Source organism: Mytilus californianus, unplaced genomic scaffold (assembly GCF_021869535.1).
Source record: "Mytilus californianus isolate M0D057914Y unplaced genomic scaffold, xbMytCali1.0.p SCAF_13, whole genome shotgun sequence".
Classification (NCBI taxonomy): domain Eukaryota; kingdom Metazoa; phylum Mollusca; class Bivalvia; order Mytilida; family Mytilidae; genus Mytilus; species Mytilus californianus.
The window spans coordinates 15,845,230-15,869,489 of NW_026262615.1; the positions used below are offsets into that span (position 1 = coordinate 15,845,230).

Below are 24,260 nucleotides of genomic sequence, written 5' to 3' on the forward strand. Positions count from 1 at the left end.
TTTAAAAAGGTAGAATGATATGGAATGAGCTTGAAATGTGTCAATCCATAACCTTTTTTTTAAGTATAAAACAAAATGAGGCATATGGTTTACTATAGAACCTAAAAGTTTAGTCAATTCGGGTTCTTATCAAATCTGCCTTTATCTGGTCGGTTCTGACTTTAAATGTTTAATCAAATCATCCAGTTAGTCCAAAGAATTATGGCCACGAAGGACTTAAAGGTCTAAAAATCAAAATTTGTGAAACAACATGTAAAAACCTATATTAATGGTTATAAATATACAAATTTAGATTAAGACAATTTTTTGGTGTCTGCTGTTTTCTTTTAAAACCATGTTGACAATGACAGCTTCTATTCAAGGATTTATATATTTAGACATTAATCCTTGATTTGTTTGACTATAGTAAGACTATGCAGTATTGGTTTTGCTAGTCCAAATAATTATGACGTCTTGCAAGGCTATTTTAATTTTTTTTATTGTGACGCATAATTTAAATTATGACGTCTTGCAAGGCTATTTTCATTTTTTTCTGTGACGGCTTGGCGTCACAAAAAAAAATTAAAATAGCCTTGCAAGACGTCATAATTGTTTGGACTAGGGTTTTGCTTATTGTTGAAGGCCGTATGGTGACCTATAGTTGTTAACTTCTATGTCATTTGGTTATCTGGTGGAGAGACTGGAGTTGTGTCATTGACATTGGCAATCATATCACATCTTGATTTTATATTTACTGGATTTTAGCTGAATGGCCTGGTTTTTTTTGAATTTTTAGCGCCTGCATACTATAAGTTATCTTAGTGTAATCAGGGTGTACAGAATTTTATATTGGTGTGGAAAATTCATACACCCTGACATGAGGCGCAGCCGAAGGGTTTTTGCATTTGCAACACAGGTATAAAATTCCGTACACCCCTGATTACAGTGCATTCTGGTGTATCCGTGCACATAAGACTTATGCCTTTTATACTTTATTATACTGATAAAACCGATAATCGGATAATATTCTGTGAACAAATTCATGACATACTTTTATATCATAAAATCTTCTGTATGTATGGATTCACCCTTAAGATTTTGTGTAATAAGTGTCCAAAATTAGGGAAACCCCTGTTTCCAGAGTTCTTTAACCCGAATAATTCAGTCCCTCCCCGTGATCGACTCTCCCACTCGCCTGAACTCTTTATACGATAAAAACGTGTCACGAATCCAGGATTTTGATTGGTGCTCTCTGTGAGAGAGAGCCAATCAGCTAATAGCTAAATGTTATCGAGATAGGTAAATCCCGAGCTAATTCCGAATGATTTTTTTACGATTTTTCTTTGACTAGGCCTTCAGGCGTTAATGTAGCCATCGTAAAGCAGTGGAATATAGACACTGAATTATTCGGGTTAAGAGTTCTTCAAAAGTCCTTTGATTTTGCTCATGCCTTCTAAAAATAGCTTATTTTGAATAAAGGAAAGATTTGATACTTCAGAGCTCCAGATGAGAATTTACTAATTAGGGTTTTTACTCCTCATTTTTATGTAAATAAGTGAACTAGTTTTTTCTTTTGCATCATCAGTTCAGGTTCACCCCTCAGGCAAAGATTGAATTGGGTTTTTTACTGCAATATTCCTGAATGTATTGTTTTTTTATCATGGTTTTAAAATTGAGACATTTACTCTTTTTGGGTAAAATTGATTCCTTGTCATGTGTATGATGCATCAATATTAATATGGTTCTGTGAATGTGTTAAATTAATTTAACATTGATTCATGGACAGTTTTATTTTTATGCAAATTAAGTATCATAAACCAAAATACTGTCTATGTGAGCAGCAAAACAGTCACTATAAATATATAATCATGATGATGATGATGGATGGTTATTTAATTAGGGTCCCTCTTTAATGTCCAGTGTCATTGCACACAGAGTTATTGCTTTCTCCACGAGTGAACTAATAATATGTGTGACATTTCTCTGTTCCTCAGAATATATGTCAGTTTTGAGATAATTTAAAACTAAGTCTTTGGTGCAAGATGGGTTTTTTCTACCTCTTCTATTCCTGTTAAAAAAGAAAGTTTATGAACGGGTGCAGATTTTTTATCGGGATACAAAATTTTAGCAAGAGACAAATTAAACAATTTAAAGATTCCGACAAGGACCCAGTTTTGCCATTTGTAACTTCTCGACCCTTATTGCTTCACTTACTATTACGTTAATGTAAGTGAGCGAGAATGCCCAAGTAGTTACAAATGATTTTTGATTGGTGCTCTATTTTAAGAACGAAATAAGATTTCTTTAAATTACAAAAACAGATTTATAAATTACGCAAAAATAATTCTTTATTTCGGGTAAAAAACACACTTGACAGTGACTAATAGGGTTGGGAATGCATAGTTTCAATAAATAATTGAGTTATCCTTTGAATGAATTGGGTTTTTAAACGCTGAGAAGGATAATTGAATTAGGTTTTCTATTGTTTTAATTGCCTAATAACGCAAATACGCAGCTTATCTGGAGCTCTGATACTATGAAAATATTATAGTTGAATTTGAACCAAACAGACTGCCAAGGATGCATAGCAATATTTATTTCAATCTGATATAAAATTGACTTGAATGAAACAAATTTTATCTGATGATGTAATTTTTTTAATAGAAATTGGCTACCGGGGTAATTTAAATATGGTTAATCATTGGATTGCAGTTATAAATTAACTTTTGAACTTATCAGTTTTAATCTTTTCTGTCCCTTCGGAAGACTAAAACAATTATAAGAACAATTCTATATATATGTTACCTTGCAGATATGATGAAATCAGGTAATGTGCGATATCACTGGCCGCACGCTGCATCTTCACGCTTAACTACAAGTCCTACGGGCCAGTACGGCATTGGCTTGTAAAATTGCTTTCAGACTTGTAAAATTCTTCTCTACAAGCCAACAGAATCCTACTAATATTTTCCAAAAATTTAGTTTCGGGCTTGTGGAATCAAATGTTAATCGTGAAGGCTGCGCACGGACACCAGGGACACCACTGTACACCAAGATAACCAAAATTTACTTGTCTATGAGTTTACATTAAAAATTGAGGGTTACAGCCCTCCATTATCACATAGTATACTAATTTAAGATTTCCAGTAATCCAGGGGTTATTTTCAGTAGTACTTGACCTCCGAAAGGGAGTTCTTTCTTAGAAGACTTTAAACATGGGTTTAAAATTAGCATGTAGAAAGGTGATACATCAGGATAAACCTGGTTTCTATGAAGTTAAACTGAAGGTAAAATATTGGGAAAGCTGTGCAAATTACAAAATTTGGTTGAATAGATAGGGATTTTGAATTGGTGGTCTGACACCTATAAGAATTCATTTGCTGAATAACTCGTATAATATAGCATTAAATTTTCTCAAGGTTCCGCTACATGTAGCTAAATTTTAGGAAGGAAATGATTGATGCTCCTAAACACACGAATGATGTTCACTAACACCAAAGTGTTTGACAGAAATGCAACAAACCTGAAAGTGGTCAAAAAGCTTACAACCATTTCATTTTAACTGTCTCAATGGCAATCATTCCACATCTCCTCATGTTTATAGAAAAACCTTTTTGGAGGCATGCAAGACAAAAGCAAAGACATATTGTGGACTAGTGAACAGACAACAATCTTTATCGAACTAAATAAATCATTGAATTTGTGTAAAATCTTGTTTAACAATTATTTGCAACTACCGGTAATAATATACCTTGAAATGCTAATTGCTTCATACTTTTTTTTATTTTGAGATGATCCCTTTCATTTTTTACTGTCAAAATTGCTCTTGGCAGCTGTCCTTCTGGTCTTGTTAGCGCTCTCACATGTACAATTCTTCCCATATTTTTATAAAACTTACATAGGTCATAGGTTTATATCAGCAATCACTTGGAAAAGCTCGAAAATCAGTGCTGATCATGTATTTTCATAAGAGTTGATATATATGTCCCTTGGAAACATTAATTATATGGAAAATGCATGGTTAGCGCTCTGATGTTTACAATCCTGCCAGATTTTCTGAAACTTAAATCATAGGTTTATATTAGCAATGTTAGACAAGTTTGAAAATCAGTGACAATTAATAACTTCTGCAAGAGTTATATGCCCCTTAGAAATATTTATTCTATGGAAAATTGTGTTATGAGCACTCTTATGTATACAATTTTTGCTAGATTTTTGTCGAGCCTGCGACTTCTGCAGAAAGCAAGGCATAGGGATAGTGATCCGGTGGCTGTGGCGGCAGCTGTAGCAAACTTCTTAAAAGCTTAATATTTTGGAAGGAATAAGACCTGGATCCTTCATACTTTATATATAGATGCCTTATGTTATGAAGTTTCCCTCTGTCATGTATGTACAAATGTACATTGACAATTTGTCCTTGACCTCATTTTCATGATTCATTTACGACTTAAAAAAAAAAGGTTAAGATATTTAGTATTCTTGATTTCTTTCTTATTACATTTATTATGAGTAATTGGATAACTATTTTTGGTATGTGCGTACCTTGCAAGGTCCTCATGACCGTCAGACAGTTTTCACTTGACCTCCATCTCATTTCATGGATCAGTGAACAAGGTAAAGTTTTCATGGTCAAGTCCATATCTCTATGCAATACTATATTTGGTGTGTTGAATGATTGTAAGGTTTACTTGTCCAAATGGCAGATGTCATACGAACTTGACCTCAATTTCATGGTTCATTGGTTTAAGTTAAGTTTTTGTGTTTTGGTCTGTTTTTCTAATAGTGTATGCAATAGGTCAGCTATATTTTGTGTATGGAAATATTTTACGTTGTACATGTCAGTCTGGCATGTTTTATTTGACCATGAGGCATGACCTAATTTTTACAGTTCAGTGCTCAATGTTAAGTTTTTGTTTATTGGTCTGTTTTTCTAACACTATAATTAGCAATAGGTCTACTATATTTGGTGTATGGAATGATTTGAAGGTGTATTTATCTAGTCAATCTTAAGTTTTCCTGGTTAAGTTGTACATGTCTGTCTGGCAGGGTTCATCTGACCTTGACCTTTTTATGGTTCATTGATCAATTAAATTTTCTTGGGTAAGTTTGTTTCTCAGATACTACACTGTATCTGCAATAGGTCAACTATATTTAAATAAAATTGAGAATGGAAATGGGGAATACATGTATGTCAGAGAGACAACAAACTGACCACAGAGCAGATAACAGCTGAAGGCCATCCATGGCCATGGGTCTTTAACACAGCGAGAAAATCCCTCACCCGGAGGTGGGCCTCAGCTGGTCCCTAAATAAAATGTGAACTAGTTCAGTGAAAATGGACGTCATACTAAACTCCAAAACATATAAATGAACTAAAATTATAGACTAACAAAGACCAGAGGCTCCAGACTTAGGACAGGCGCAAAAATGATGCGGGGTTAAAGCATATTTGGTATATGGAACGATGGTAAGGTTTAAATGTATTTCCAGTTTGGTTTATCTGACCTTGACCTCATTTTCTTGGATCATGTTAAGTTTAAGTGATAGTTGTAGTAAAGCTTCATATTTATGACTATCAAAATAAAATCAAATATTAATCATATGGAAACTTGCATTGTCAGTGTACAGTTATTCCCAGAATTTTATGAAACTTATATCATAAGTTTATATCAGCATGAATGTCTTTGACACTTTCGAAAATAAGTGCTACAATTTATTAATCAAATATTTTTAACGAGTTATGCCCTTGGAAAATTAATTATAACATGTATAATGGAAATCACATTGCATTTGCTCTGAAGCTTTTAATTCTCCTTGATATCAATAAAAAGATTTCGAGAACAAGAAATAAAAGTGTTTTTTTAGTGATTGCCCATCTTCCTTGGATAGATAAAATATGTGCAATGCGGGGGACATTGGGACTGAGTAATTTCTTTTATTAATCAAAATGGGTGTAGAATAAGTTATAATAGGTGTTAACTTCTATTTCATTTGGTCTCTGGTGGAGAGTTGTCACATTGGCAATTATGCCACATGTTCTTATCTATACTATTAAATGAGAAGACCTAATTTTGTGTGTTGCTTCTCTTCCTTCCACAATAGATTAATCATCATGCCTCTGTGTCCAATAGGTACCATGCATAGTCGCATTTGTCATCCTCCCTTATGCTTATTCCATTTGGGAGGAAAACGAAAATAAAGGTGTCCAGATATTGTTTCCGTCATCGGACAGACTTTTAAGTATTAGACAAGACTTCTGTTTAGGACTGTTTAAAATTACACATACCCTGGCTGGTTAAGGGTCTTGAGAAATAAAAACTTGAAACTTGAAACATAATTGTACTTGGAGACAATACAATAATTTTCTTATTCTTTCTGAAAACTATGAGCATGCATATACTTTAAATAAAGTGTGTTTGCTATTTATGATCAATGCCAAGTCTACTATCCACGGCGGTCATTGATATATTATATCAGGAACATATATATATATATTGACTTTTTCCCCCAAATTATATAGAGACTCTCTTATATCAGTGAATGCTGTGGATAGTAACCTTGGAATTGATAGTAAATAGCACATGCATTTTATATATAGTGTTTATTTATGGAAATTTATAGAAAACAGAAAATAACAGATTAAGAAAAAAAAGGGAGAAGGGCTAAAAAAAATTGTCCTGTCCCATAGTATCTATGACTTCTGATACCTTTCCTGAAATTCTCCAGTCATAAAGTCTTTTACAAAAAATTCATCCTACAACAGTTTACATACTTTTAACATCGCTCTAAATGCCTGCAATTTCGCAGCTGTGTTTTAATTTTCATATAAAACATGACTTAAACTAAAAGCTATTCAATATAGTAATATTATTTTTTTTTATATCAACAGGACTAGGAAAAGTGAACGAATAATAAAGCAAGGCCAGGAAAATGTAAGTACTTTTAGCTCACCGTGGCCCGAAGGACCCCATGTGAGCTTATGCCATCACTTGGCATCCGTCGTACGTCGTCTATTGTCATAAACTATTTCAAGAATCTTCTCTGAAACTACTGGGTCAAATACCTTCAATCTTTAACTGAACGTTCCTTATGGTATCTAGTTAAAAAAATGTATCCGAATTTTTGATCCATCAACAAACATGGTGGCCATGGCTAAAAATAGAACATAGGGGTCAAATTCAGTTTTTTGCTTATATGATATCTCCAAAACTAAAGCATTTAGAGCAAATCTGACATGGGGTAAAAATGTTCATTAGGTCAAGATCTATCAACCCTGAAATTTTCAAACAATCGGCATTGTTGGATTGCTTCCACTAAATGAATAATTTTAAGGAAATTTTGTAGTTTTTATTGGTTATTATCTTGAATATTATTGAAGATGAAGATAAACAAAATGCTCAGCAAAGTAAGATCTACATAAAAGTTAATATGACCAAAATTGTCAATTGACCCCATAAGGAGTTATTGGCCTTTAAGGACAATTTTACACAATTTGTTCTTGATGTTTGCTAACATTTTAAAATCTCCTCTGAAACTACTGAACTTCTTAACTTTCACTGAATGTTCCTCAGGGTAACTGGTTTATAAATTGTATCTGAAGTTTTAATCCATTAACAAACATGGCGGCCATGGCTGAAAAATAGAACATAGGGGTCAAATGCAGTTTTTGGCTTTCATCTCAAAAACTATAGCAGTAAGAGCAAAGCTAACATAGTTGAAAGTGTTAAACAGGTTTAGATCTACCTGTCAGGTAATCTTCAGACCAATAGGACATCTTATTGTTGGGTAACTGTCCAGAAATAGTTAATTTTTAGGAAATTTTACAGTTTTGGGTTATTATTAATTGTTTTGGCTTTTAACTAGCTGTCAGTAACTGCGAGTACTCTCAAATCGTTCTTTCTTGTTTATTTTGACCTGTTGATACTAATTGTATTGCTTTTTTGTTATTTAATGTTATTCAGGGTTATATCTGGTCTATATACCAGCTTTTATAAGTGTTTGGTATTACTATAAATTTTCACTTCGTACTATGAACATCAAAATTATTTATTTTGTAAAAATATTTCCTTTCTCTATTGGAACTGTATACGTATACCTAACAACAAAATTATTTTCATTTACCTGTGTTTAAAGTTATTGCAAACGGCTGATATTTTTTTTCGAGCAGATTGTTTTTCTTTAATTGTTTAACATTTCATACCGATATAACATGTTACTTTTATTATTCTTCCCTTAGTTTATTTATTTTGTATTTACATTGTATCATAGGTCAAATTTATTTGTTCAGTGTATGTTCAATGGTGTTAATATGTCCTTTGATTGAGTTAAGCTATTTCAGTTGATATTTTATAGTGTGTCTTTCTATGTTGTGATGTTACACTATTGTTTCAGAAGAAGGGTGAAGGTTTGGTACCATTAAAACGTTTAAACCCGCTGCATTTGTTTGCACCTGTCCTAAGTCAGGAATCTGATGTTCAGTAGTTGTCGTTTGTTGATGTGGTTCATAAGTGTTTCTTGTTTCTCGTTTTTTATATAGATTAGACCGTTGGTTTTCCCGTTTGAATGGTTTTACACTAGTAATTTTGGGGGCCCTTTATAGCTTACTGTTCGATGTGAGCCAAGGCTCCGTGTTGAAGACCGTACTGTGACCTATAATGGTTCACTTTTATAAATTTTGACTTGGATGGAGAGTTGTCTCATTGGCACTCATACCACATCTTCTTATATCTATTATGTATTTTCTTTAATATTATTATAGAAAGACAGAATCTTGAGAAAGTGTAAATGACAAAATTGTTCAGCAAAATAAGATCTACAAATAAGTCAAATGCCTGAAATTGAAATTACAGGCAAGGGGACCCGATATCAGGCTCTCATGAGCCTCTTGTTATTGATTATAATGTTTCTTTTTCATTATCTTGGTGGTTATTGTATTTTATTAATAACCAGTTATACTGGTACATGTACCTTTTATGTTAAAGGCCCTTTTTATCAGAAATGTTTTTCCCTGCAAAATCATGCATAGCAGTGAATCTAAGATGTGCAGTTAAAATAGTAATTTTGTCAGCACTTACTTCAGTTACAATGTACCAAGACTGTATGTATGTTACTAGGGTTGGCAAAGTATTACCCGGAGGGGAACCCAGGCCTCAGTTTGCGGGTAATACTGGGCTAATAATAATAATAAATTATTTTTAGAAGGTTACACTGTTAACAAAACAGTTAATCCACCAGTGGTCTTCTAATCTACATGTACATACAAGAATACACAATTTTTAAAAGATAACAATACTTAAACAAAAGGGTAACAAAGCAAAAACATACTACACTGCATACAGGAGCATATATATAGTACAGGTTAACAATGACAAAAGAGGGACGAAAGATACCAGAGGGACAGTCAAACTCATAGATCGAAAACAAACTGACAACACCATGGCCAAAAATAAAAAGACAAACAGACAAATTAATAGTACAGATGACACAACATAATTTACTTAAGGATTATATACCCTTGTGTTGATTCAATGCTAAAAATGTGGAAATTTTATAGAAAACCCACAGCCTTTCCCTTTGTACTCTCATATTTGGCAATTTGGTGCTTGATAGATAGAGAATTTTTGCATGCAGTGATAGCAATGATTTCCTTAAAACAAGTTTATAAATTTAGATATTGGTTCAAACAAATATAAATATGGACCAATTCAAGTACAGCTTCTCGGGTGCACTTGACTTTAGTGACTCAGCACAAAGTTTTTTGGAATTTATAGGATGTTTAGGACTTTTTGTAAACATTAATGCTAGCACATCATAGAAAAACAAGTGAGTAATCTATGTTTTAAATTTTATAACAAAAAATCTCTTTTTTAAAGTCTGTGGATTTTCTACAAAAATCTTGGTTTTAAATGCCACAAAATCCCCTTTTTTTATTAAATGCATTGAAACAATAAAAAATAATGCTTTTTTTGAAGTTTCCCCTTGGTATATGTACAAAATGACCCATCTCTATTATTCATTATTTTTGCTGTTTTAATGATACTATTGCAGTTTGAAAATTTTGTTATTCACATGGCTATAGAAGGGTCATAAACCTTAAATAAAAAGTATATTTGTAGTAAAATTGTTTCATTAAATATGCGATAAATTCTCTTCTTGTATTTTCAACAGATAAGCTTGACATTTTGTTTTAAAAACATTTATACTTTTACTTTCCTTCAAAGTCAAAGGCAAGGAATTCCACATACATAAATGTTCTTTTACCATAATTAGTTTCATATTGTTGACAGGTTGAACAAATATATTATTTTAGGAAGATGATCTTAATGCCTATTTATTAACAACTAAACCACTTGAAAATAGTTCAAATAAATATTCAGGTGCTAGATTATTCATACACCTACAAACCATCACTATCATATAAAATATTTAATTATATTATAAATTGTAAGCCATCCTAACTTTTTAAACATAACTCAGGCGGAAACCCAGTGGAAATTAAACAAAAGAAATGGAACTCTTTGTTAGAGAAGGTAAAAAAAACAAAATTGGTATATTTGAATATTGTTTACATCTGTTTCTATGGGCTTAAAAAGTTTAATAAAGATGCATAATGTAGGATTTTATGCAACTTATATAAGTGTTTTTATTTGAATTATAGTATGGAGCTTCAAGATATTTGTAAACTTTTAAATTATAGACAAATTTTCATAAAACAGTCGATTTTGGCAGGTCCAAATCGAAATGGATCTTTTTTGTGCATAAGCATAAATTCCATCAAAAAAATTCCACAGAAAGATAATAGATTGATCTTTCTAAAGCATTAATTTGCAGCTCTGCCCCCAGCGATAGTTTTTTTGGAAAAAATCCCCAAAATGGGCAATAATTCCATCGAAAAAAGAAAGTCGAGTGCACCTTTTCATGTTCGGGCGTGTTTGAGTTGACTATTCAGTCTTGAAAACGTATAAAGCAAAAATATTTGATACATCATCTCGCTTCAGATTCTATTATTTTCATATGATTAGGCTACAGGTTGATTTAATAACATAAAAAATTCACAGTCATAAAAATATGTGGGTCAAGTGAAATACCTTTCTAAATGAGTCATAAAAACAGAGTAGGTGTGTTCGAATAACAAATTTTTACTAAAAGTATGTGACGACGGACTTTTCAACTGGATCTAAAAAATGCATTACTTCAAAAAAACTTGGTTTTTTGTGTGTGTTTTCTAGGGTTATTAGTCTTCAACCTCTGAAAAGTTTTAGTCTGCCCTTCCAGGAAATATTTAATTAGATTTTTTTTAAATGTTTTTGAATTTTCGAAAACTCCACCTGGCAACCAATTAGACAATTGTTTTAAGTTGACTGAATGCAGAAAAGTACATAACATGATACTCAATACCTAGTAGATACATTTGTCTTATAAAATACAATTGGCATATAAGGATCATTTTGGTGCTATGTGGATAAATTTATCGATTTTCAAGAGCTAAATTGGCAGCGCGTCATCCCCACAATGGCTTCCATTTTTACGATTGTAAAAGTTGACTGATGAAGAGATATCAAAACCTTAATTTAAAATGATTCTTGATGTCCTCTTCTGTAACTTATATAATTTGTCAAATATAGTTTCTGAAGCATTTCCCCACACGGTACAGCAGAAGTCCTTAATTGAAAGTATGCATCCTTATACATGTTATAATACATGTTATAATGTAGTTTGAGAACACTTACTGGAAGATATGCTTTTAGTCGGCAATACTGGGTAATATGATTTTTCAAGCTTATAATTTTTATACAAAATACTGAAGACTTGTTGTAGTTTAATAGTAATATAGCTAATTATATACATTTTTTACAGATGACCATTTTATAGAGTCATTCCTGAAGATTGAAAATTCAATTATTCCTTTTCTCCACTAATTCTATGTAGGTAGGATACAAGTTTTGGACATTTCAGGATACCTTGATAATTGATTATTCCAATCTTTGTTTCAATATTAAATCCCAGTTGAAAAAATGCATTTTATTGCAGTGTTTAAGTGAATTGTAAATTTTAATTGTTATGCAATCATATCAACATCCTAAGGGGACGGGCCATGAACACTTACATAAATCAAAAGGCTAATTTTTGTTATATAGACTAATCTGTATCATAATTAATCTGAATAATTAAGTGATGTACATAAACATATGCTTAAACTTAGTAAACCTTTTTAGTAATGAACAAAAAATGTCAAAAGATAATTTTCCTTAAAATAAGTTATATTTATTGAAAAACAAATTGAATTCTTTGACCTTTGTGTTTTGCATTTGTGATCAATCACTGAATCCTCTTTAAAAGTCAGGCCAGTATTTCATATTGTCCAGTAGTGCCCAGGTATTACCTGGTAAAACACAGTAGCTATTTATATCCCAAGTTGTTTAGCACTGTACAATGGTTTTTTTTTCCCGTAAAATTATAAAATTGGCAGGTTTTTCAATTTTTACTGTGTATAATTTCCGCTGAATGGGAATACACCGGCGAAAAAAATCAGTGTTATGTTATAGATGTAAACAAGATGTAAACAAGATAAACTTGTTTCAAAGACATATAGTCGATTACAAATTAATAGATACCAGTACAGGAAAGTATATATACCCATATATACTCATATAAATTTGACTTTTGAATAATTATAATAAATCTGATAAATCAAATGAGTGTTCAGGTGCTTTTAATACTTAATGAGCATTGAAAAAGCAAATTTTTGCAATATTTAAATTTTTTAGGCCCAAATCTTGATAGTTGAAATAATTTGATTTAAATGTCAAAATTAAACATCCAATTTTCAATATTAATATGGCCATAGTTTCTATGATATATATCCTATGTCCATGAAACTTGGCCAACTGTCTTATAATTCACTCAGCTTATGTCATGCAAAGTTTTATTAGAATTGGTCAAGTCTTTCTATCCTATTAGGCCAGAGAACACAGTTTAAATATCAATCTTTGGTTTTCATATTGTCTACAAATATAGTCCGTAGTGTGAACCTTTTTTTTTATACACTTTCCAAATTTATTTCTTGATATTTTATGCATGAAGTATTAAGTAAGGGGATGAAATTACATGTTAAAAATATTTGGATGTTGAATGTTTATGTTAAGTAGACTGTAGTGATTTGGTCCAGTTAAAAAAGGTAAAAAATTAGTATGTTTGAAGCTGTCAAACTGAATTTTAGACCCCCTTAACATAGAATTGTCCATATTTTGAGTTGGAACTGGTAGACTTTTCTATGATTTTGATACTATTTGTCCCAATAGTAGTACACTACACTGTAAAAATCTTTTTGAGATAGAGCAGATGTAATTTTTTGAATTTAAATTTATTGTCTAAAAGAAATGGACTATGAAATAACTTGTGTTCTCAGGCCATATAATCCTCGAAAGATCAGAAAATAGAAACTAAATGTTGCAGGCCAAACAAGCCTGAAAGCACCATATATACAATGTAATAGAATACATCAGATAATCAGTTTCATTTGTACTACCCAGTAGCTTTCCTCTTAAATATAGCAATAATTACTTTCAATTGGCTTTGGAATACAGAAAACTGGTTGCTGTCAATGTGACCATGGTGACAGTTCATTTCTTTTTAACATGTTTAATGAACATGAAGAAATTTGTCACACATGTATCTTCAGTACTTCTGAACAGAATGACTTCATATTTTGTAAGCAGCTCAACTGTGATATATGTGTTATTCCAGTTGCAACGTGTGAGTGCATTTAATAAATTGAATTATTGAACACGAATAAATCTTTGAATTCTTATGTTTCATTAGGAGTTTAATCCAGTGATAGATGCAGAGTTCTACATTAGAAAGTGTGAAGACAAGGAGGGTTTTGCTGTTAAAGAAATAACTCCAGAGATAGGTGAGTTTTGTCAGTAATTTTAGTCTTATCATTGATGGCCACATTGTAAAAATCATGACTTCTTTTTAAGTTTCTATAAAGCTAGGTAAAGACATTTAGCATGTCTAACTTAATTTAAAGGGGCTTTAGGTACAATTTAGACAAAAAAATAAAATATGAACTTTGTTTTTTATCAAATATTTATAAAAGCTGTATATTGAAATAATAATTTAGCTTTGTCTACTATTGCGTTGACAAGTGCTCCTGAATCACTGGACAGAAATTTTGAAACTTTCACATAATTTTCATGATCTTACACACATGGTTTACTTTTGCACCTCATATTTCATTTTTCGTCTGAATGGTTTTTGTGGTTAACTTTGCGGAAACATGGACCTGATTATATTTGCATATATATAAAATCTGTATCAACTTAACATCTTAATAACCCATAAACATAATTTATTGAATCTTTCTCAGAATTTTACCCCAAAACAGTAATGCTATTGTTCACCTTTAACACATGTCTCGGGGGTTTATCTGGGTATTTTGGGAAAAAGGACCCTGGCCAGTTTTGGGAATTTGTTTACGCGATTTACAATGAAATTGGGAAAACTACTAATATACCAGATGCGAGTTTTAGTGTGTTAAGTTCATTAAGAATTATCTTCTTTTGTTGTTTATAATTTTATTTTCTGTTCTTTCTTTCTTTTCTTAACTTAACAATAAGGAACTCAAGTTTATCTAGCATTAAAATATTGTAGTTTTTAAAGCACACATGTGACAAAACTTTTCCCCCTTTTTTTATCTTCAAAGACAGCAACAGTTAACATGGTTAATATGGTTAATATAATACAAATAATTCAGGGATAGAAATAAGATGTATTTTAACTGGCCAAGCAGGCTAACACTTCTTTTAATTCACTTGCTCTTCCAGATTTTGACTGGCCCTTCAAAATTGAGAAGAAAAAAGTAATTCATTGATCTGTAGTTATTTGTTAGCATTATAAAATATGAATATTTTCCAGGAAAAATATTGAGTATCAAAGTATCAAATTAATTTCGGGATTTTTTTCTTTCTTGGTATTAAATCACAGAAACTTAAAGAAAATACTGCTTGTCCGCTTTAGGTGTATTCTTGTCAGTTAAGACTGACATATATGTCTCTGGTATAAAGTGGGGTTATGAATGAATGATAAGTCTTGCAAAGGTACAAGATATAAAGCACATTGATAATTGATTCCTCCGGTCTGTCTCCATTCAAAAAAGGAAAGTTGACGTTAGATTGATTCTGTAATTTTTTTTAAACATCGTTGGTCAAATAGCTAAAGTATGTATACGTTGTAAGATTTTAAATATTTTAATAAGGGCATTCCCGATTAGGTAAATGTAGATCGCTGTGGACGGACCAACCTATATTAATCATGTAACCACGATAATTTTCTCTAAACATTGAAATATTCACGGTTAATACCCATGATAATTTGAAAAAGTAAGTACAGTGTTTGGTTTATACGCTTGTTTTCGTGGGCCATTTTTATTTGTAAAATTATTTAATTGAAAGTAATTCAGAATTTCGATGTTACAACAAAATACTCACCTATCTATTTTAAAATTAAGCTTACGCAAAATATAAAAGATATACATGTATATAACGGCGATTCAGGTATTTTGCCACCATATTCCTCCCCAAATAATTAATGTTTTTATCATTCATACGAAATGTTGTTCACACCTGTAACGGTGAACCGTGTTGGCTAAAATTCACTGAGTGAAGATCAAAAGAATAGAATTACAGAATGCTAATCTTTTAATTACCTTGAATTTAACCATGCATTCAACAGGTGGTCACTTAGTGTCACAGTACAATACACATTGTATTTACACAGTACTAGACTGAAGTAAAAGCCTTCAGGTGAGAATACAAACATGCATTTGTAAAACAATATCAGTTATACATGTTTGTTCAAAATATCCGTCGGAAAAAAAATTCATGAAAATATATTCTATTGTATGATTTACTTTTATTACTATAATCATATCAGAAATCCTTTAAATATAAATTGTACATTTTAATTTTGAAAGTTGCACGGCAGATCACTTTACTTTCTTAATTATTAGTTGGTTAATAGCTACGCCAAAAGTCGTCGATGTGCTTTAAATCGCGTTATTAGATGATTAACGAACAAGACTTACAACGAGATTTATTCACTCCCGGCATGCAAAAAGACTTAAACTACGTCACATAAGTCAGGAAGTTGGAATAAATTAAATTATTAATTCCCAATTTTCTTCTTTATTAGTGTTCATATCCAGATAAAACTTGGTAAATATGTTGTTTATGGTATTATGAACATAATAAGATGAAAAGTAAAAAATCGCGAATTTTCCCTTTAAGACATCTTTTTTTAGAAGAACCACTTATTATTTAATATGAGGTTGTATAAGTGTTGTCATATATCATTTCAACATAGATTATTTGGCACCAAACCTTTAGTCATGGTTCAGATGTTTTGCATTAGTTCATATAAATTTTTAAGTATTGCCATTTAAACATCAATATTTGCATTTTAACTACTATAAATTCAGAAATTATTGCGAGGTTTTTATTATTGCAAAAAATGCCACAGGGTTATAATCACAATAATTTAAACTCGCATTTTGAATTTTTTATATGAGTTAAACAGGATTTTTCTCAATATCGCAAAAATTAAAATAGCATTTTAGTATAAAATGACAAAATCGCAATAATAAATGCATGCAATAATCTGAATTTACAGTAACAAAATTACATACAAGCAACCATTTTTCTGCATTTGTCAAACATTTATGAAACAAAATCCTTTGAATGGATTTTTAAGATATCACAATTTAAAGCAAAGCCCTTTTTCCATAATTCTATATATTTATTGAACTATATCACTAATTTTTATACCACCGCAAAAATTAAAAAATTTTTGGTCGTATATTGGTATGACGTTGTCGTCGTCGTCAATGTCGTCGTCGTCGTCCGAAGACACATTGGTTTTCGCACTCTAACTTTAGTTTAAGTGAATGGATCTCCATGAAATTTTACCATAAGGTTCAATACCACAAAAGGAAGGTTGGGATTGATTTTGGGGGTTATGGTACCAACAGTTAAGGAATTAGGGGCCAAAAAGGGGCCAAAAATAAGCATTTTTGTAACTTCCAGACATAACTTGTGTGTTAGTGTATGGATCTCTCTGACATTATACCACAAGGTTCCACATCACAAAGGGAATCCTGGGATTGATTTTGGGGGTAATTGCCTCAAAATGTTAGGAATTAGGGGCAAAAAAAGGGGCAAAAAACAAGCATTTTTCTAGTTTCATGATAATAACTTGTGTGTAAGTGTATGGATCTTTCTGAAATTGAACTACAAGGTTCCATATCACAAGAGGAAAGCTAGGTTTGAGTTTGGGGGTAATTGCCCTAAACTTTTAGGAATTGGGGGCCAAAAAGGGGCCTAAAAACAAGCATTTTTCTAGTTTCCAGACAATAACTTGTGTTCAAGTGTATGGATCTCTCTGAAATTGTACTGCAAGGTACTATACCACAAAGGGAAGGCTGGGATTGAGTTTGGGGGTGATGAATCATAAGGGGGTCCAAAAAATTTAGGGGAGGGATTTTTTTTTTCTTTAAAATTTTCCATTTTATAAATGGGTTATTTCTGATTTATATATAAAAGCAAATAATAATGATATGGTTTGAATTGGTAAATTCAAAATTTTTAAGTTCTTAGACCACATTCATTCTGTGTCAGAAACCTATGCTGTGTCAAATATTTAATCACAATCCAAATTCAGTGCTGTATCAAGCTTGAATGTTGTGTCCATACTTACCCCAACTGTTCAGGGTTCGACCTCTTCGGTCGTATCAAGCTGCGCCCAGCGGAGCATTTTATTAATTGATTGTATTCTGAAGGTGTAATTAAAAGCTACATACATGCAGATACTTTTTTGCGTGAACGCCTGAGGGTTCACGCATATTAATTAGTTAGAAATATAGTCTGTGGAGGAATATTCGGAAGCTAAATTATTCTTCATTTGGAACACTTATTCATCTTATCTGTATCAGCCTCCTGCAATTAAGAGCACCTCCATACGGGGTATCTGAGATATTTAAAACATCGCAATAAAGAAATTGTCTTATTCTCTTATCTGATATATGATAATAAACTAAATGTATCTATAGAACACTTTCAAACATGTATGTTAAAGCTATATTTATGCATCGTAAGTGTTTACTTGAGCAAAGTTGACAGTTGCAACATTTGATAAACAAGTGAAAGTTAAATGGTCAAGATTTAACGAACTATGGTATCGAACATAAGTGCCAGATATTAATGGTGTTGTGGTTTCTACATAATGAGTTCAAGTAGGCTTTGGGATTTGTTGATTTGTAACAATAAATTTTATGCACATGTCATTTTGACAAATCAGATAAACAAAAATGTCCGTTTCAAAAACTTAAAATAAAACAAATAAAATAAAGACTGTTTGTTAATATTCCCAGGAAATAATCATATTCTTAATAATAAAAAATATATTATATACTTTTTTAAATAAGGAATTGCATGTTAATCTTTCATGAGGTCTTTAAAAAATATGTTATGCAAAAGAAAAAAATACAAATACACAAAACAGTTAACTCTAGATTTTTACACTGAATAAGCATACAATGGATTCTGTAAACATTGGAAAGTTAGAAAAAGAGTGAATTTGATCTTACGTTTGGGTATTTGTTTAAGTAATTATATATCAATATAAGAATTAAGATTGAAAATACATAATATACTGAGACCAACATCACCGTGTATCATCGGTACAGCGGATATAGCTTAATAGGTACTTCGAAGGGTGAAAAGCTATATACCATACATTCAACTATGCACCGTACAGAAGGATTTATGTAGTTAGCCATACACTGTACACAAAGCTTCTTTTCGGGATAAAATATCAAAAAATAACATATGTATGAAAGATTTCAATGCCAATTATTGAAACAGCTATACTTATTATGCACACACAGTGGCCTTCTATCAGAAAAAGAGTTGCAATGAATATAGAATCATATTGGATGAGACGAGCTCCAACTTCTTTGACAAGTATTTGCACATGTATTTAGTAAGCGTTCTTGTTTTGGGAAAATAATGAGACTTCTCTAATCATCAACCTACGACCAAATCATTTCTTAAAACAACAATTATGTTTAGATTGAAGTACAAATTGATATTATGTAAACAAAATATACGTAATAAATCTCAAGACTTTAAACCGTTTTTGCTAACTAAATAAATGTTTGTTGCCTATAATTCAGAATTTTATCAGTGTTTCGGGATTTTTTGCTTAAAATTGTTTAAGCATGGGTCCCTTTTCAAAAGTCTCCCAACTACTACCTCGCAAGGTATTCTTGTTGGCATGCGTTTATATGCTTTTTTGACCTCGTGTGACTCAATTTTATTAATGAAATCTTTTGAATCTTGAATGTAAAAGTTAAGCCTCTTCAATAATGGTTTTATAATTAGATCAAGAAATCTCTCAATGCGTCTCGTGGGAGTGTTACACTTATTGATAATTGGTCAGTAAGGAACATTTAATGTCTCCTACTATCTGACCAGTTCGCAATGTCTCATTAATTATGTCTAGATTTATTTTATGAATTTTTGAAAGAAGGTACATGTGTCCATGTTTTAAATCATTATCATTCTTTAAGAAAGTATACGTCTGAGAATCCATTTCTTTTTATGCCCCCTACGTAGCGGTGGGGGCATTACGTTTTACCCTTAACTGAGTTGGTTTCCGTTCTCTAACTTAAGTTTGCTTCAAACAAATGTTATGAAACTTATACATAATGCTTATTACCACAAAATACAGATCAAGTTTGAAATTGGTGGCGTCACTTTAACCGTTCTAGAGTTATGCCCCTTTTCAAATGAAAATTGCTGAATTTTTCATTTCCGTTCTCTAACTTTAGTTTTCCTCAACCAAATGGTATGAGACTTATACACACTGCTTATTACCACAAAACACACTAGATCAAGTTAGAATTTTGGTTGTGTAACGTTTACTGTTCTAGAGTTATGCCCCTTTACAAACATAAAAGTTTCCGTTCTCTTACTTAAGTTTGTCTCAACCATATATTATGAAACTTATACACAATGCCTATTACCACAAATGTCAGATCAACTACAAATTTGGGTAGTGTCACTTTTACCGTTCTTCAGTTATGTCCCTTTAAAACTTTATATGATATGCAAGCAGGGGCATCATGTATGTCCAATGGACACATTCCCTTTTTATTTTCATCTCACTTTATAATTAACACCACTCTCATATTGTCATGATTTACAATAATTTAAAAAGAAAATATCATCCTCCACACACATGGCCATGAAAGCACTGAGATATAATTTTTAATTTAGTTGAATTAATATTTAAAATAGCATAAAAAAGTTCTAAGGTTCATGTATTGTCTTTTTTTTTTTAAAAAGCAACTTGTTTGTTATTCTAATGCAGTTTGACAAGTTCTTAATGCACACAAATTTTAATCAACATCCTAAATATCTTCTATATATGAACAAATTGAAATATACTTTGCTTTATTTTAATTTTAATTATTATAAATACTTTTTAAACATTAATAGCATATGCAACGAACTTCTTTTTTACCATTATAAGTCAGACAAACACAAATTCAGCATGAAATGGCAACACCACACTAATATTTTGTAGATTTGAGAAATTCAACAAATGTTCAATATTTCTTTCATTTATTATAATAAGGAAAACTTTCTTAATTCATATACAAGCAGATCTAGAGTTTGCATTGTTTTAACAAATATTTATATTATTAATTATAAAAAAAAGTTTAAATAGTTAATGACTTGGATTAATTTGCTAGGTTTTTAGTTTGTGATAGTTATAATATTAAATGTGTAAAAATGTATATTTATAAATTTTATCATCAATTCTTGAATTTATAATTTTATATATATTTATCATCTGAAGTCTATCTCAATGTATAAAGAATTACTGAAGTTGCACATAATATGACTAATCAAGATTACCAAAAATAACATGGCAGTGCATACTTCTTGTTTACCTTGTTTTAAAATTCTTAAAGTAAGTATATCAATTTTCAAGGCTTGGCAGCTGCTATTAGGTCAGACAGTGAATATTTGATAAACATGTAATTTTTATACACTTATTCACCACTGTGAAATAGAGGTACTATGTGGGATTTTTAGTCTGTGTTGAAATTTTTTATGAAACCGTTATTGGTACCTATTTATAAAACTTGAACATTGTTTAATAATTAAGACTTCAATGTATATATTTATATTATATATTTTGTTTTTGTATGTCCTATTGTTGACTCAATTACAATAATTGTATCTGATTAATATGCTCTTTATGGGCCCTGTAATTTAGAATTTTTAATTTGATAATATATATTGTCATATATAATTGTCATATTAACAAATTAAAAATGTTTTTAACAAAAACATACATTATATATATAAACGAATGTGCAAAGATCTAATGACTGCTTATAAAATAGCTGATTAGTTCCACATGTTCTTTTGATATATATATATATATATATGGTTTAATAAATTCATGAAATTTTTGTCATAAATTCATTCTCACAGTTTTAACTTTTTAAATAGATCTTAATTTCTTATTGATATTGTGCTCCAAGAGGAAATGTTCCTCGTTTTCCAAAACATGACACAGTTTACAAAGCCTATCTTCTCTAGGAATTTTGAAATATCTACTTGGACTTTTCAATTTCACTTATATGGAGTTTGGTGAAACACTTTCTAATAATAACATCATGGTACAAATAAGTAAAAATCTTTTTCTGGACCCATGTTTCTTATATTTGTATAAAAATAAAGTACTTTTTCAATCAACTAAAATTTTATATTTATCATCTATAATTTCTCTCTTGATCAGAATCTTAAGTAGTCTAACTTCTTTCAAATTATTACAATTTTCTATTTCATGTTAGATATCACTGCCAACTTTTTATATGGCTATTTGTCCTTAAATTAAGAAAAGGTTGGGCGAACAACTTCTTTATTTTAGATATATACTTGATGAAGTAGAGAATGGAAATGGGGAATGTGTCAAAGAGACAACAACCCAACCAAAGAGTAAAAAAAACAACCGAAGGCCACCAATGCATGGCCATGGGTCTTCAACACAGCAAGAAAATTCTGCACCTGGAGGCGGACTTCAGCTGGCTCTGAATAAAATTGTTTACTAGTTCAGTGAAAATTGACTTCATACTAGCTTAAACTAAACATACTAAACTTGCATATATTATCTTTTTGATAAAAAAAAAAACACTTAAAGGTGTTAATATTAATTGAAATCAAATCCTCTCAAATGCAGACTTAATTGACCACAGTTAATAAATCATGACAGTAGATAATCATACTTGTATTGAGGTATCCCTTGTGTCCCTTATAATATCATTCCTGTATTCGAAATATTGTATGTTAACTTCAGCAAAGTGTGATGACCATTTGCTATTTAGATGAATTCTTCAAATTCGTGTCTAGATGTAGTGGATTTGATCTTTCCAATCCAGGATATAACTTTTTACGAAACTTCGTAGTAAAAGTGGCACAGTTTTAACAGTAAAAGAAGATCTTATGGGAAATTGCATTGTCAATATTTACAGAAGTGCAACCTATAGGAATGTCTTGTAATCACTACTTCTGGTGGGATTGGGGCCAATGGGTTACATTACCACATGATTTAGAAATGAAAGAATGAAAGAAAATTGAGAGTGCAAGTCCAGTGTAAAACTTATAAGGTTGATGTCACAAAAATATTTCAAGCATATTCTGGACGAGAACAAATTAAGGATAAATACAATGGTTGGGTCCTGTAATAGAGAAGGTCAGGGAAATTTAGACTGCCATGGGAAAATGAGGGTATAATGGATGGGGAGAGAAATTTAGCGTTGCAACAGGCCACCTACAGACCCCTCCAAAAAGTTGTTGCAAGGGTTCTTAACATGCAAAGAGCGGGCACTCTCTTTTCATGAGGCATTTGATTTAATGCTCCATTCTGACGGGACTTGACTGCTAACTTGTACATCCCACACAATCGAATGGACACCCTATTTTGACAAGATTTTTACTACCGGGCATGGGAAGGAAGACCAATTGTGACCATATTTCTATTCCTCTGTGACTGTTGGGGAATTTAAGAGGAGAATAACTATATAACCTATATATAATCTATAGGCTAACAAATAGAATGTTGTCACTAGTTTTAACCAAAGACAAGTTTGATTTAAATCAGTTTTGATTAATTTTAGGAAAAGGAGTGTTTACCAGCAGAAATTTTAAGAAAGGAGATTTTCTTCTTGAATATGAAGGAGAGTTGCTTTCCAGTGAAAAAGGTGTCAGTAGGCTGGACGAACATGTGGCAAGTGGCATTGGTTGTTATGTGTTTTTTTTCAAAAATAAAGATGAAAAAAAATTGAGGTAAATGTGTAAATTTAAGGAAATGTGAATTGATGACTCATGATATAATTTTTGTCGAGCCTGCGTCTTTTGTTGCAGAAAGCTGGACATAGGTATAGTGATCCGGCGGCGGCGTTAGCTAACTTCTTAAAAGCTTTATATTTTAGAAGCTAGAAGACCTGGATGCTTCATACTTTGTATATAGATGCCTTATGTTACGAAGTTTCCGCCTGTCATATGTCCATTGTCCTTGACCTGATTTTCATGGTTCAGTGACTACTTGAAAAAAAAAGGCAACATTTTTTGTAATGTTAATTTCTTTCTTATTATGAGAAATAGGATAACTATATTTAGTATGTTTGTACCTTGCAAAGTCCTCATGCCCGTCAGACAATTTTCATTTGACCTCGACCTCATTTCATGGATCAGTGAACAAGGTTAAGTTTTCGTGGTCAAGTCCATATATCAGATACTATAAGCAGTAGGTCTACTATATTTGGTATATGAAATGATTGTAAGGTGTACATGTCCAACTGGTATGTGTCATCTGACCTTGACCTGATTTTCATGGTTCAGTGGTCAAAGTTAAGTTTTTGAGTTTTGGTCTTTTTTTCTAATACTATATGCAATAGGTCAACTATATTTGGTGTATGGAAATATTTTATGATGAACATGTCAGTCTCGCAGGAGTTATTTGACCTTGACCTCATTTTCACGGTTCATTTCTCAGTGTTAAGTTTTGTGTTTTGGTCTGTTTTTCTTCAACTATAAGCAATAGATCAACTATATTTGTTGTATGGAAGGATTGTAAGGTGTATATGTCTGTCTGGCAGGTATCATCTGACCTTGACCTCATTTTCATGGTTCATTGGTCAATGTTAA

The 24,260-nt window shown here is 31.4% G+C and overlaps 1 protein-coding gene across 1 annotated transcript in view; it reads left to right on the forward strand.

Annotated features, from left to right (window-relative positions):
- Window positions 1-3,194: 3,194 nt before the first annotated feature.
- Window positions 3,195-24,260, forward strand: part of LOC127723879 (uncharacterized) — a 39,253-nt gene continuing 18,187 nt past the window's right edge. Inside the window, exons 1-3 of the mRNA XM_052230597.1 lie at window positions 3,195-3,266; window positions 13,801-13,891; window positions 23,231-23,399. Coding sequence (XP_052086557.1) covers window positions 3,195-3,266; window positions 13,801-13,891; window positions 23,231-23,399 — 332 coding nt within the window. The remainder of the gene's footprint in view (window positions 3,267-13,800; window positions 13,892-23,230; window positions 23,400-24,260) is intronic.